The 13459-nt window shown below is 48.1% G+C and overlaps 2 protein-coding genes across 2 annotated transcripts; one reads left to right on the forward strand and one right to left on the reverse strand.

Annotated features, from left to right (window-relative positions):
• Positions 1-4198: 4198 nt before the first annotated feature.
• Positions 4199-5095, reverse strand: BKA55DRAFT_509471 (Endonuclease/exonuclease/phosphatase; the record flags this gene model as incomplete). The annotated part of the gene is made up of 1 exon (XM_046187527.1): positions 4199-5095. One exon carries the CDS (start codon positions 5093-5095, stop codon positions 4199-4201), a length of 897 nt encoding a protein of 298 aa, XP_046050285.1.
• Positions 5096-10264: 5169 nt separating this feature from the next.
• On the forward strand, positions 10265-11480 carry BKA55DRAFT_593663 (uncharacterized protein; the record flags this gene model as incomplete). Its single annotated transcript, XM_046195577.1, has 2 exons — positions 10265-11023; positions 11439-11480. The coding sequence occupies 2 exons, from the start codon at positions 10265-10267 to the stop codon at positions 11478-11480; spliced, it is 801 nt and encodes a 266-aa protein (XP_046050286.1).
• Positions 11481-13459: the final 1979 nt, after the last annotated feature.

Genomic DNA, 13459 nt, shown 5'->3' on the forward strand with positions numbered 1-13459 from the left:
TAGTTCTAGTCTCGTTGAATACTCTAAGGCCCGTATATAGTCACGATATCTAAACTACAAGTGCATTATCGATGATGGCCAAAGGTAACTAGCCACCGAACCCCAAGTTCTGGCTCATTTTCACCGACTTCAGCCATCAACTCAGACCAATCCATGTCAGGATTACACATGGGCTCTGGCAATTCATTGAATTGTCATGTGAGTTGTTCTAAATCGTGAAACATTCGGGATGCAAAATACCAGCAAACAGTCGCTAAACCACATATACATTCATACATACAAACCACAAGTGAGGCGGTTAATCACTGGCTCGCTGTCAATAAAAGCTGCTAGACGCTTTCGAATCCCGAATCCTAGCGACCCAGCAACCCGACCCAGCCCTCTGCGCCGCCGAGAATGGATCTGATCTGTCGACACGACCCCAGATGGTGTGCCCTGAAAGCCCGCATTTGAGGGATTGTTGAGAGACTTTCGGGCGGGTCTGGGTGTTATCTTACAGGGAATGCCTTTGTATGACTGGCGCCAGTCCCAAGCAGTCAGGCCCAACTGTGGATCTTATTCAGAGCCTTTGATCCAACGATTCCTTTCGAATCTTCCTCGCCTTCTCTGCCTGCCAGTCACGATGTCCGCTGCCAAAACCTGCATTGCACACCTGGACGAGGCTGATGGCACACCCCTCCCAGATGAAGAAGAGAAAGATTGTGGCTCACTCTTGAGGAGTCGTGGTTTCTTACCAGCGGACAAAACTGCTTTGAATACTACGCTTGGTGCTGAAACAGCTATGTTGAGATAAACCGCGGCTGACTACAGAATTTGTCCCATCCAAACCTCGAGGAAGCCGAGAAGAAGCCTAACAGGGTTGTTCGCCGTTAGATGGACCGTTCCCGATAGGTGACAGGTAAATGACAGGCCCGAATCTCAACCGCTCTTCTAGGCAGATCGGGCTTGTGCACACATGGCACAAGGGCTTGACGACGTAGCACAAGATACACAGAGCAGGATAGCCATGCCGAACTCGCCAAACGGCTGTGCCTCTGAGAAATCAATCATGATCACTGAGCATCGTACAGAGCTTAAAGATGCCCGATACCCTCAAGAGGGGCGTAAAACGCCATTCCGATTGTCCGTTGACATTTCTAGCCTCAAGACGTCTCCATTGATCTACGCCTCCACCAAAGTGCCGTGCTTAGCCCGCCCCCGGGGGCTTCTTCACCTTCGTGCCTAACTGGGCGTAGACCTTTGCCCAAGCTGGCTCAATTCCCATGCTCGGGTACCAACAATGAACCCGATCTACATCAAGTCAATGCCAGACGTGAATGCAGCGCGGGGTACACGTGGGATATCGAAGCACCGCTGTTAAACCTGGTCGAGACAAGCTGTCTGCCATCCATGTCTGGGACTTGTGACTGGTTGTTGCGATTGAGTTGAGGCTCCGGGCTTGGCCGTGTAAGTTTTGAGGTTATTGAAAAGTTGACTCATAGCAGGAGGAAGAATGTGTTTCATTCACTTGTGACAGCGACTCTTTTCATTTCTCTGCGATTCCTCCTCAGAAGGGCCAAAAATTACTCAAGTGTGCTGTCACTTGTTTCAACGCGCTTGCGGCGCTGTCGTTTCTATTTGACAGGTGTAAGAGATGGCTTTACCGCAATGACCATGCTTGATGCTTGCACGGGCCTGATGCCCAACCTCCAGCGGCCATATACAATGGCCTCGGAGTCTTTCCATGGCCAAGTTCGGGCGGTTAGTCCCGCGCTCGGCGATGCTGCCGCCAGTTCATGCCCTGTGATATTATGGCGATCCGGCCCAGCCTCCGTTCAAGCATCATGTCGCACGATTCGTCACGGCATGAATACGTGTCCAACACAGTTTCCTGTCCGTTGGAATTGGTGGGTCTACTTCCGAGCCCCGGAGCGAGTGACTCCACTCTCTCCGGCTTCACCTCCTTGTCTTTTCGCGCCCAGACCGGAGATTGGCCTCCGCTTTCTCCGTCCTACCACCGACGAACAAGCACAGTATCGCTTTAAACTTGTCATGTGAGTTATTTTTGTTTCATACTCAAACCTAGATTCGGACGGTCGCTTCCGAGAACAATAACACATGCAATTGTAACTATGTCGTCGTTTGAACTGTGCCCGATTACCAAGCAGCCAGCTTGGAGTAATTCTGATACTGTACTGAGTCGGTGCCATACATCCTTATCAGCTGACTTCGATGAGTCGCAATCGAGGATGAACACGCTGCTTATTCTTATTCGATCTACCCATCCAATAATCGACATCTGTCGTCCCTGTCCACGCCCCTACACGAGCATCGACGTGCACCCTCTAGCCTCTCATGTTTACCCTCTTCTTTGGACATTCACCCACCAACTTTCCATCTCGACGTCTCAGATTTCAGACCAAGATGCAATATTCGGTCAATTCGAGGTTGTTGATTGGCTTCTTGTCTGCTTATACATGGCACGCTGATAGTTTGTGTTTCCCAAGATCTCTGGGACTGTTACGAGCTCGCTGCTGTGGTGCCCTCGCTCTATCTTGACAGGCACGGAATCGATTGACCATCTCCAGGTTGTGAATTGCCGGGTTCGAAGCTGCTGCTCGCTAAACCAGACGGGGATACCTTTCAGCCGGGGTTCTCTCGGATGGCTTGCCTTGGCTTTCAGATTGTGTGGGGATAGGCTAGACGTGCATCCAAGGCATTGACGCAGCTCTACATGGCCGTCAGCCGGCATGATTAGTACACGATTCCGACCATTCACTGAGGTTGTGTCTAATCATGTGTGGTAACCATCAAAAGATGCGTTTATGAATGCGGCTCCCAGTGGCCAGTTGAGACAGTTCTGTACGGATCAAGTTTGAAACAAATTGACAGGAGACATATCGTGAATCTCGAGACATCTCGTACACCGATAACGACCAGTTCTCCCTTCTCTCAACGAGTCAGACTAGTTCTAAACTACAGTGGGGTAGTGCAACTATATTAGCCTTGTTCTTATGGATGACAAGCATAATTGCAACCATCATAGGCACAGGCATCCGGGACTAGACCGCGGCCAGGTCTTCCTAGTATTGTATTTCTTGGGGCCGCGTATAACGGCTCGCCTTGACTATCTTCAAGAACACACTTGAGACAACAATAGCTCCCTTTCGGTTGCATATCGCTGCATGAAATCACAAGTTGCATAGCACCGCTTGAAGATCAGTGGAGGCGACCGCTCCTTTGTCAAATCTACTATTTTCGACCTGTGATCAAGTTTACACCCTCAGAGAACGACGGTTCCTATCGTGTTCCCGAACTCAACCGTCAGTGCTGCTAACCACCACAACGAGAAGTTGGAGAACGCCCTGAACCCCTCTTCTCCTCCACCATCTTTCACACACCGCTTTTTGCGTTTTGCCCCTCAATGCGTCCAAACACGGGAACCATATTCGTTTTCGCCGAGCAGAGCCTCATCTTCCGAAGATTCCCATCTTGGACATGGCTCATTGGCATGGTGTCTCGCCCAGGCAACCAGCCACGGTTACGTTGTTCTGTCGTTGATAGGTCAGTTTCCGGTGTTCGGCGAAGAAGATGTAAGTCTGCGATAGCGAGATGCGTATTACTCGCCGAGTTGCTATCTATGCTTGGCGATGATCAACATCGTGATATCTATGGTTATGCATGTTACCCGTTCTGCTAGCTTGCATGGCACTGCGGTTGAAAGGATCAATGTGAGAACGGATAGCTACCCAATCGTATCAGCTGCAGTCCATGCAGTGACTCTACGATCGATGGCGTAGGATTCGAAAGGCGGTGCTCAATCTCGTCATACATTGAGAACGAGCTGCATGCTCACTGTGGCTGTTGACGGACTTGTATGGCCGCTAGAGAATTGATGTGCAAAGATAAGAATTAAGGGTTCTTCATCCAACTATCAGTAATCAGATATGTTTCAAGTGTCTGCCAAATATCAAATTACAACGTGGGACAATGCTTAGTGTGTGAGTATTCCAAGGGCCACGGCAACGGTGTTGATATAATGTCTCTGCTGTCTTGTTGGCATGTATGCAGTGAAGCCGGCGCCACAACATCCTCATCAAACATACATGCACCATAATTGAGGTATTTAGCTATTGACATTCTGTCCTTGTCTGAAGAAGCATATGTCAACTTATCACAGACTGCACTCACGTTGGGCACAGTACAACCTTGTGCCCGATCAAATCACAATGTCCAAGTCTGACACGACAGGTCGGTGATCAGAAACACGAACGCCATCATCAAACCCATTCGCCAGAACCCCAAAAGTCTTTACATGAGCTGTCCTCGGCTCTTGTATGAAGAGGAAGTCAATACGTGAGGGTTCCCACCCCTCCCCGAAGCTCGTGTACGTTGTCTCGTTGCCGTAGTGTTTATGCTTGGGCACCAGGTCCGACACGTCAGAGATGCCTGACCCAGACGCCGTGATGGTCTTGTACGCGCCATCCTCGGGCTCGCTGTTGAAGTCGCCCCCGATGAGCACGGCTGATGCCTTCTTGTCGCCTGCTTGGCCCCATTCTTTCGCGAACTTGATGAGGAGCTCGGCACTGTGCTGGCGGGCCTTGACGCCAATGTGGTCGAAATGCGTGCTGAATACTACGACGCGGGTGCCTGTGACTCGGTGTTCGAATTCTCCCATTGTGACGATTCGGTTAAGGACTGCATCCCAACCGCGTGAGGGCTTCTCGGGTGTCTTGCTCAACCAGCGGACCTCCTTGCGTACGTTCTTCCATACATCATTGCGATAGAAGATAGGAGAAAACTCTCCGTCCTCGGGTTTCTCTCCGCGTCCACGACCAATGTGTTTCCAATGAGAGCCCAGATCCTCCTGGATCTCGTTGACTTGGTGGTTAAGACATTCCTGGAGACAAATAAAGGGGCTTTCATGGCCAGCGGTGACAAAGTTCAGCTGATTGATGAGCTTGGGACGACGTACATCCCAGGGCTTCTCATTATGTTCGCGGTTGTTTGTTGCGTAGCGAACGTTGAAGGTGAGGATTCGCAGAGGCATTCTCTGGTGCTTGGAGAAGACTTCCATGCTCAGAGATGCGGTTGAGGGGATGTCGAGTTGAGTCATTGTGGGGTTTACAGTGGTGATAGTAGAGGCTTATTAAAATGTGATTGTCAGTTAAGAAATCGAGGGAAACTTAGGTAATATCTAGTGGTTTAGCTCTGCGAGGGTAAAGAGGAAGCTGTCGCGATATTGAATGTTTGTGATGAGCGTCGTAAGTCAGGCCCGAGCGGACCTATCCAATGAGGTCATCACGTGGGGATAGTTTGTCTCATGCTGCGATAGGTATGGCGTCTATTTACCCCGGATTTGATGCTGCAGGGATCCTCAGCCACCAATTCTTCTGTCTTGATATAAAGCTTGGTGTATTAATATCTTCAATTCTATAGTTGTAATCTTCGATGTTCTATGAAACCCCATGTAGTTCTTCTTCGGTTTGTGACCTTGCGTCAGCCGATATCTCTGATTTCTGTGGCTAAGTGCGACTTACTGGTGAAAATGAAAATGGGAGGGAAGCACTTCCTCAAGAGAAATCCATCCAGTTTTCTGAGCGTTTACAATTATAGGAGCTATAGCATTACCAGCTTTCTTGGATATCACGAGAAAGTTGGCGTCATTGCATTTTATCGTTGTATTTGGACAACAAGCGAGATGTGTTGCTCGAGGAGCATTAGGTTTTTGGTTGGTCTCCAATATATAGGATATTCTTGTGTAGCCTGTGTTGAGGTTTAAGTGCATCGCAGGATAACATAATGATATTACTCCAATAAAATAATAATGCTACAGTTTGGATGCTCATATCACTTGGCCTTGATGTAAAACACTTGGACAAAAAGGTGATTGGTGTACAAATCACAAGCCAAGGCAACAAAGACTCCCTTCGTGCAAAGCCACCTCTACTTATATCCAAGCACTCTCGTCATACTCCAATGACTCATTGTCTCGTATTAGAGATAAATTATCTTGTGGTAGGAGTAATCTCGTGAGGCTAGCATGCCCAAATAGATCATAGGTAATATCGCCATCTTGTTTGCTGCGGCATGTGATTTGCTATTGGGCATGTGTGCTTTGTAGAGCGTGCAAGATATCTACTATCACGACTTTTTTTAAAGCCCTATTCTTGACTACTGTCAGTTGATATAGTTAAATTCCTTATGTGGATTCAGCAGTCATGTAGTCAAAGCACAAAAGTTGGATCCTGACACGCGAATATGAACGACACTTCCTAAATCTACAGTTTTTACAAAGAAACAATATCTACATGACGGTGTTCTCTTGAAAGGCACATTGATCTGCATACAAGTATCAAATAGAACGTGCGGTAACCGTGCAAGCTCGATGGCCTACAGTTGTCTTGAAGATTCCCACCCTATATCTATCTGGTGGGCTTTGGCTTCCGTCTCGATCATGGTAACGGAACTCTACGACAATATCTCAACCATTTCTTACAACACTAGTATCAGTAAGTAGCTATAGTCCAGTATTTATAAGCTTTCTTTTAGTTGTGAATGATGCAAGTACGTGAATGCCTGTGACAGTAAATTTGTGCTCACATTCAGACCGGACATCTCATATCGCCAAAGAAGACAGGCATCACTGCCCAAACATAGGTTATGATTTTGCGTTTTTCTATTCCCAGTAATTACTGGCTTGCACAATTGGTTGTTGTCTTTGCGTAGTCCTTGAATTGACAGCGCTCTTCAGGTCATAGTGACGACGGATACCATACTTCCTCATCTCCAGGGTTCGAATAGCCCCGACATGTCAAAATAGCTATTGTTCAATAGTTCAAACTCTGACGCCACCGAACTGAAATTGAATTGGGTGTCTTGTTGAACTAATCCATGCATATTCCCGAAGGTGGTGAACAGATTTACCAACGAGGATCGATCGTTGACTACCTTAGTTTGCTCCGCCTTGGCACGGCGAAACGCCATCTTTCCATGGGCACTCATCCATGAATTCGTATCTTCACCTACAAAGCTCCCTTCTCAGTTGGTTCCTTCCAGGTGAACCGCAATCATAGCCAAGCTATAAGGATCCGTCCATCTCTTTACTCGAGTAACTCAAGGATAGCAATCCTGCATGACTCTTACGTACCAGGATCAGAGATTCCACTCACAGTGTGCGGAGTGGATGTGGTAGTCTAGTCGTTTATAGAAGTAAATTCAGTTGGTATATCAAATTACCACGTTGACTCAATCGCACTATGGGCAATACTGTAGCACCTATGCTTAATTTAACGTCGAGAAGCAGAATTGAACCCCAAGGCGCGATGTAGTGGAACTAAGTCTTCCGACTTACAATCTAAGTTCAGACACCATCCATACAAAGAAGACTAGTCGTACGCCAGTCTCGTATACAAGCAGTACTCAGCTTGAGATCTACTACCCAACTGGCTGGCAACCACTTCATTAGAAATCATGGGAGCCTGCATCGCCGGAGATTTATCTCCCACCATTACTAAGGAACTGTCGATTCAGTCCCCATTTTGGTCAAAGTATTGAATGTTCACGCCATGGTAAACGCCAAAGAGATGCTATGTCGTTTGACGGGTAAGAATAAACATTAGCTCAAGGCAACATGCTGCGTTAAAAACCCATCCTTCGCCCTGGTGTCTCTTTTTTAAAGATAAGAACTGCTTTTTATATCTCATTCAGAGACTGGATTCCTATGGAAACGGTCCAAAGTATGAAGCCTTTACTTGCATATTGAAGGACATGCCGCTATAACAGACGAGGTACGGTCAGAGTCAGCTGTGCTATCACAAGGATCTGCAAGCTTATCAGTCGCTTATTACATGGTTTAAAAAACTACCAGTCATAATTGATTGACCCTGGTATAAACCAACTGCGGCTGATGTTGAAGTGTGGCCTCCGAGAAATAGTGGATCCCAATTCGGAGGGTCCCCGGGCCCAGACCCACAATTGCGGCCGTGGCCGGGGTCTTCAACTAGAAAGGGCATATTCCTCGGTGGGTGGGCGTTTCAACTATTGCTTCTAGTCGAAGTTTACTTGCAAACATGTTTTGAATTAGTTACGGGACGCATCGACGCCGGTCGGAACGGCACATGCCCGCTCAAATCCAGGTCTAACGGGAACAGACAAGGTCCCGTCTTATGATGCACGGCTGAACTTTAAGTGATGATTCATTGCTTGATACCTTGTGGTCTCAAAACTGAAGCATTTACACGATAATGACGGTCAAGTTGTGTATTGTTTCGAGGAGAATAGTGGGAGATAACCTATTATCGCCGCGTGTTTCTCAACTTGGAAGTGAAAAAAAGGCGGGTCTAGGCCGGTTGGTGGCTTGGGGGGGCATGGGTGAGGTGATCATAAGACCAGGGAGGTCCACTAGATTGGATCAAAGCAGGATTGGACATTGGAGAATCTGGGGGAGGCTGGCGGACTTTTGCTGATGGGACAATTAGAAATCCATCTTTTTTCTCGAGGCAGCCTACAGAGGACAGGCGCCCGCTCACTACACCCTTTTCTCATTCATAGCATCTCCGGACTTGCGTACTAATCCACGTAATCGTTGATGATCGTCGCAAGGGTCCAACATGCTGTAATTATTGATAGTCTCTAATCAATAGAGGCAGCTCTCGTTTTTGACTCATCACTCTTACCTCACAATCGCATATTACTCAACTCCGTCCTTGACCGAAGCACCCCGTGGCTTAGGCTTGCGACCCTCCAGTTCACAACCCCCAGCTTTCAACTTGATTGCCCTGCAAGTCCGTGGAAAAGTTGGCAGTAAAACAGTAGAAAGCCCCGCGTGCTTGACACCCGACTCAAGCGTGATGGCCCAAATATGGAGTCTTTGCGGATACGCTATCCAAGCTGCAAGGCACCATGCACAACAGACAGGTCCGGATGGCCTCAGTGTGATCGATCTTGCAGGAAATGCCCGATCGTGAATTTGAATCATTGTTAGTTCCTGAAGAGTTCAGCATGACTCCCTCGCCATAGTCCGGCCAGGCCGGTGGAGCTGAGAGACCTGAAGGCACAGTCAGATGAGATGAAATGGCCTTGTTGATGGTGTCGACCATGTCTCACTTGATATAGCACCCTCCGGAGACTGGCACTGACCCCGCGACCGAGTTTGTCAAGGAAATACCATCGTAAATGTCCATGACCAAGCCAACCTCCATGTTCATGTGAGCGAATGAGATGCCATGATTCAAGCCGACTATGGAAGCATCTCACCATCTTTTTTGTTTCTGTCGATCACGGCAGATCGAGTTGGCTGCGCTTTTATGGTTTTTACTGGCGGCTGCAGCGCTAGACCATGGACCCTATGTGCATTTGAGCCTGTTTATCACTACCAACTCGAGCCCGTGGCATCCAATATTGTAGCCAAAAGAGCTGATTTATCGTCAGCCACCAACTTCTCTCAGCTCGTTACTCTTGATTATCAACCCGCTAAATCAACCCATGACTTCCATTTTCAGACCCGGCGCCCCCCGATTATCCTATCGATGGGCCGCGTGGCGTCGTGCGTGCGCGACTCTACAGGTTCGTATTCATCTTGGCTGAATAGCTTCACGTGCGAAGATAGGCAGCCCCGCCTATTGGAGGCCGATGACCACCCATAGTGCTTAGAGTCCTCTGCCTACCACTCACAAGGCCCTCGGGGCTTACAAGAATTCCAAGATATGACTGGGAGATGGACCGCTTTTGGAGATACAGCCCTGTTTTGTGTGTGGGTTCTTGCAGCCCTTTCTTTCTTGGCCCTATTTCGATGCCTTGAAAGGTACCGCACGGCTGATGCCTGTGTCTCAGATAGTATGTGCGCAGTAGGCTATGAATTGGAATGTGAGCTCGTGGGGAGGCTTGTTTACCTGGCTGACTGACTGGTATATAGTTGAGGCGTGCTCGCCCGTTCATTATATCGCCTCTCTGAGTCCTATACCGCCGGCCTTCTTCGTGTTCTGTTCAGTCCTCTCACACAAAGCACAAAGAAACTCTACTGCCTGCGGTGAGTGACTCCAAAGGGTCTTCCATGGAAAAGACGTCAGGGCATCCACTTCCCAGCCTTAAGACAACCGGTCTTTGTTTCGCCTGGTTCATACCTGTTTTTAACACCAAATCGCGGTGAAGCTTCCTAGCCACCCACCCACTTCACTTACAAAGAGGTCCCTGCATACATATATACCTCGCAGGCCTCAGTAGACCCTTTGAGCAAATCAACTTTATTTACTGAACTCCAAACTCATTCTTACGAACATTCACTATGCCGACCGAGTCTGAGATGCGGTCTCGTCGAGACTCTTGGCCGCCTACCCAGATGCGCCTCAAGCCTACCATCTCTACCAAGAACCGACCACTTCCATCTCTTGATGATATCGATGATGATCCTCTTACCTACTTTCTTACACCGGCGCCTCTTCTTGACGACGATGATATGGATGATGTCTTGCTAGACTTTGATGCGGGTATTGAGGATGCCAGTTCCCCACGTCCTTTTGTCCGCAGTGTAAGTCCATCAACACTCGATGGACTACGCAAGCCTGGTCTACGCCCCATGTCACCCGATACCAGCTCTGAGATTTCAGAGTCCAACAATGAGGATGATTACGATGACGATGATGAGGACTATGTCAGCTTCTCACCCAGCAAGCACGGCGGACTCCTCTCTCTTAGGGACCTCTTTGCCAACAGTCGACCACCAGTCCGACCCAAGAGCCCTGCTTTCAACCAGTCGACCAACAACTGTCTCCTCTCACCTGACGCCCTCTCAAGCAGCCCAAAGCTACGCGGCCGATCCAGGGGACGTGGGCGCCACGGAGCCAGCTCTCGAGGACACTCAGCAACACGCCGCCCAGGACAACTATGGCGGGAGCCAAGCCCCGATGTGTGGTCTATTGAGGAGGAGACTGAGGAGGAGATGATGAGTGAGGTTGGAAGCAGCGTTGGTGCTCGTAGTGACACCAGTGATGATGAGGCTGAGTGTGAGAGGCGAAAGGGGAAGAAGGCCAAGTCGAACAAGAAGGTTCGCTTCGTCTTGCCTGCTCAGGAAGTCTAAGGGAGGGCGGTTGGATACTGCATAACCCGGCGTTCAGGTCTGCATCTCTTTCGTATTCATTTCTTATAGCATTATCTCAGGTTGCATCTGCATAGGCGGCGTTGGCTAGCATGGTGGGAGTGATGGATCAAGGGTAATGGCTGGCTGGTCCAAAGAGGATACCTATTTGTCTGACTTGCATTTACCGGGTGCATTCATTGGAGGAAGATTGAAGCTGGGACACATAGCTGGCATTTTTGCATACCGTAGTTACATTTCTTCAGGAGCAATCCGCTTTCGATACCTATTTGGATTTGGAGGATTTTGCGATAAATTGACTTTAGTTCAAACAAACACATTGTTCTTTGTGGTCTCTTTGATGTTACAGTGACTCGTGATACAGAGCGTCCGATCTTGTGAGACAAAGACTGGTGATCAACAATAGCCGTGCTGGCCTCGTGACTTTACTGCTGATTGCGTTGCCTTGGAGGGGCTAAGGACATAGCCTCTGAAAGAGTAACCAGATACAACACTAAAGAAAATAGAACAAAGGCCGTCAATGGCACAAAAGAACATAATATATGAAAGTTTATCATAAAGTCAAATTGAGAACTTACACCGAGGAATTCCTTTGTCCTCTTCGAGGCACGGTGATCCCAAAGAGGTCGAAGCATCGGGGATCAACCTCCAAGACACTGTGCTCAAGAAGATGTTCTGATATTCATTCTAGCATAATACTGCCTACCACGGTATCTAAAACTTGAGGACTGCTCGCTACAAGGGACTAGGCAATAATCTCTTCAGGCGATGAGGTTGTTACCCCTCAGAACAGTCTCAACGTGGCAGACTGCCAGATTATTCCTCGATTCAGATACGTGATACCGAACCGGTTAAGATACATCAAGAAGTCATACGAAGTAAGGTGAGGCGAACTCTGACCTTCACTCCTTGTTGACATTAATAGTTGATGACAATCTCGCAAAGAATCTCGGCACCGTGAAGTATATGGACCAGGACTCAGCTCAGCCCCCAGGCATGATCTGAGAAAATGCGCCATTTACTGGTCATCCAGCTGATAAAGCCTGAGTCTCCAGAAGATGGTATGAATGTGAAATTGTGCTGAATATGAGCACTTACAGGTATGCGGGGATTCCGAAATCATTCCTCTTCGCGAAATTGTTTATATCGCTACGTATAACGCGATCATTTTACCACACAAATGCTTATCTTATTTGCCAACACATGTCACATCAACATGTTAGTATGCTCCGGCAGTATCGTTTAATGTCAGTTTAAATTACTTCATGCGTTTTCGACGCAATTCTTGTCCTGATTGCATTCGTTACAGGGTAAGTGTCTCGAGGTCCCAGAGCGAGGGAACAGAACGTGGTTCTGGAATAAAGTTATCCACGCCTCTTAGGTTCAAAATAGCTTGACCCCTCCGGATCAGGGGATAGGAAATAGTAACTTAGACAGTCTTGAAGTTGACTAAGCCAACTTCTAGACCAGGTTCTTGAAACAATAATTGTCTATGGAAGCTGAACATCATCGACGAGGTATGCGGGAAGGTGAACGTTGAGATCTCGGCAGGGTATTCCGGCGCCACGATTCCATAGAGTTCCAGGATCATGAAACATCTATTGTCAATACCGAATATTGCGGGTCGATAAAGAGCGGTATACGAAGGTACTTGGCAAGCAATAAAGGCTCATGCTCTTCGCTTGCAAGCACGGGCACAATCCTTGTTTTTGTTTATAACTGGGTAGAGAGTAGCGAACCAGAACAGGATCAGATATAAGGATGGATGCCCAACGAAATACTGTAAGCAGGCTTGCTGCGTGTCACTGGACTTCTTCGTAGTCACGAAAAGTCTAAATGCACAAAAAACTTGGATATTCGATACTGGCTCCAAGTCAATGGCTGAAACACACATGGCTGCAGCAGAAACCCATATTGGATGGCCTGCCTTTTGTTCTCTTTTGGTGGTTGTCGTCAGCAACGAAAACAAGGGCCGGATGGCGCATTGATACTAGTAGGTGTTTGGCCAAGAGAATGGAGGGTCACCCATGTCGAGGTTGTGTTGTCCATTCTTGATATGCGTAATATAATGGTAATGCAATAGTCCAGAGTCGTCTATGGGATTCCGGATCTCGATATGGTGTCCAGTCTTGGTGTAGTTACGAGCTTGGCTAGCAAAAAAGCAAAGAAGATGGGATAATTATAGAAGCATAAGACATCTCAACTCACAAAAAAGAAGCTTATCGAAGATCTTTCCACGTCGAGTCAGGAAAAACGGCAGTCGGTTGGAGAAAATTGGCCGAGATACAGTAGCACCGGGAGATCGGATTCAGCCAGGCTCGGGAGGCTTGGACTTGTTACAGTGGGCTTGATTGACTCTGAGGAGAAGCTGGCCTATCACGCAAC

This window comes from Fusarium redolens (assembly GCF_020744475.1).
Source record: "Fusarium redolens strain MPI-CAGE-AT-0023 chromosome Unknown BKA55scaffold_7, whole genome shotgun sequence".
Lineage (NCBI taxonomy): Eukaryota > Fungi > Ascomycota > Sordariomycetes > Hypocreales > Nectriaceae > Fusarium > Fusarium redolens.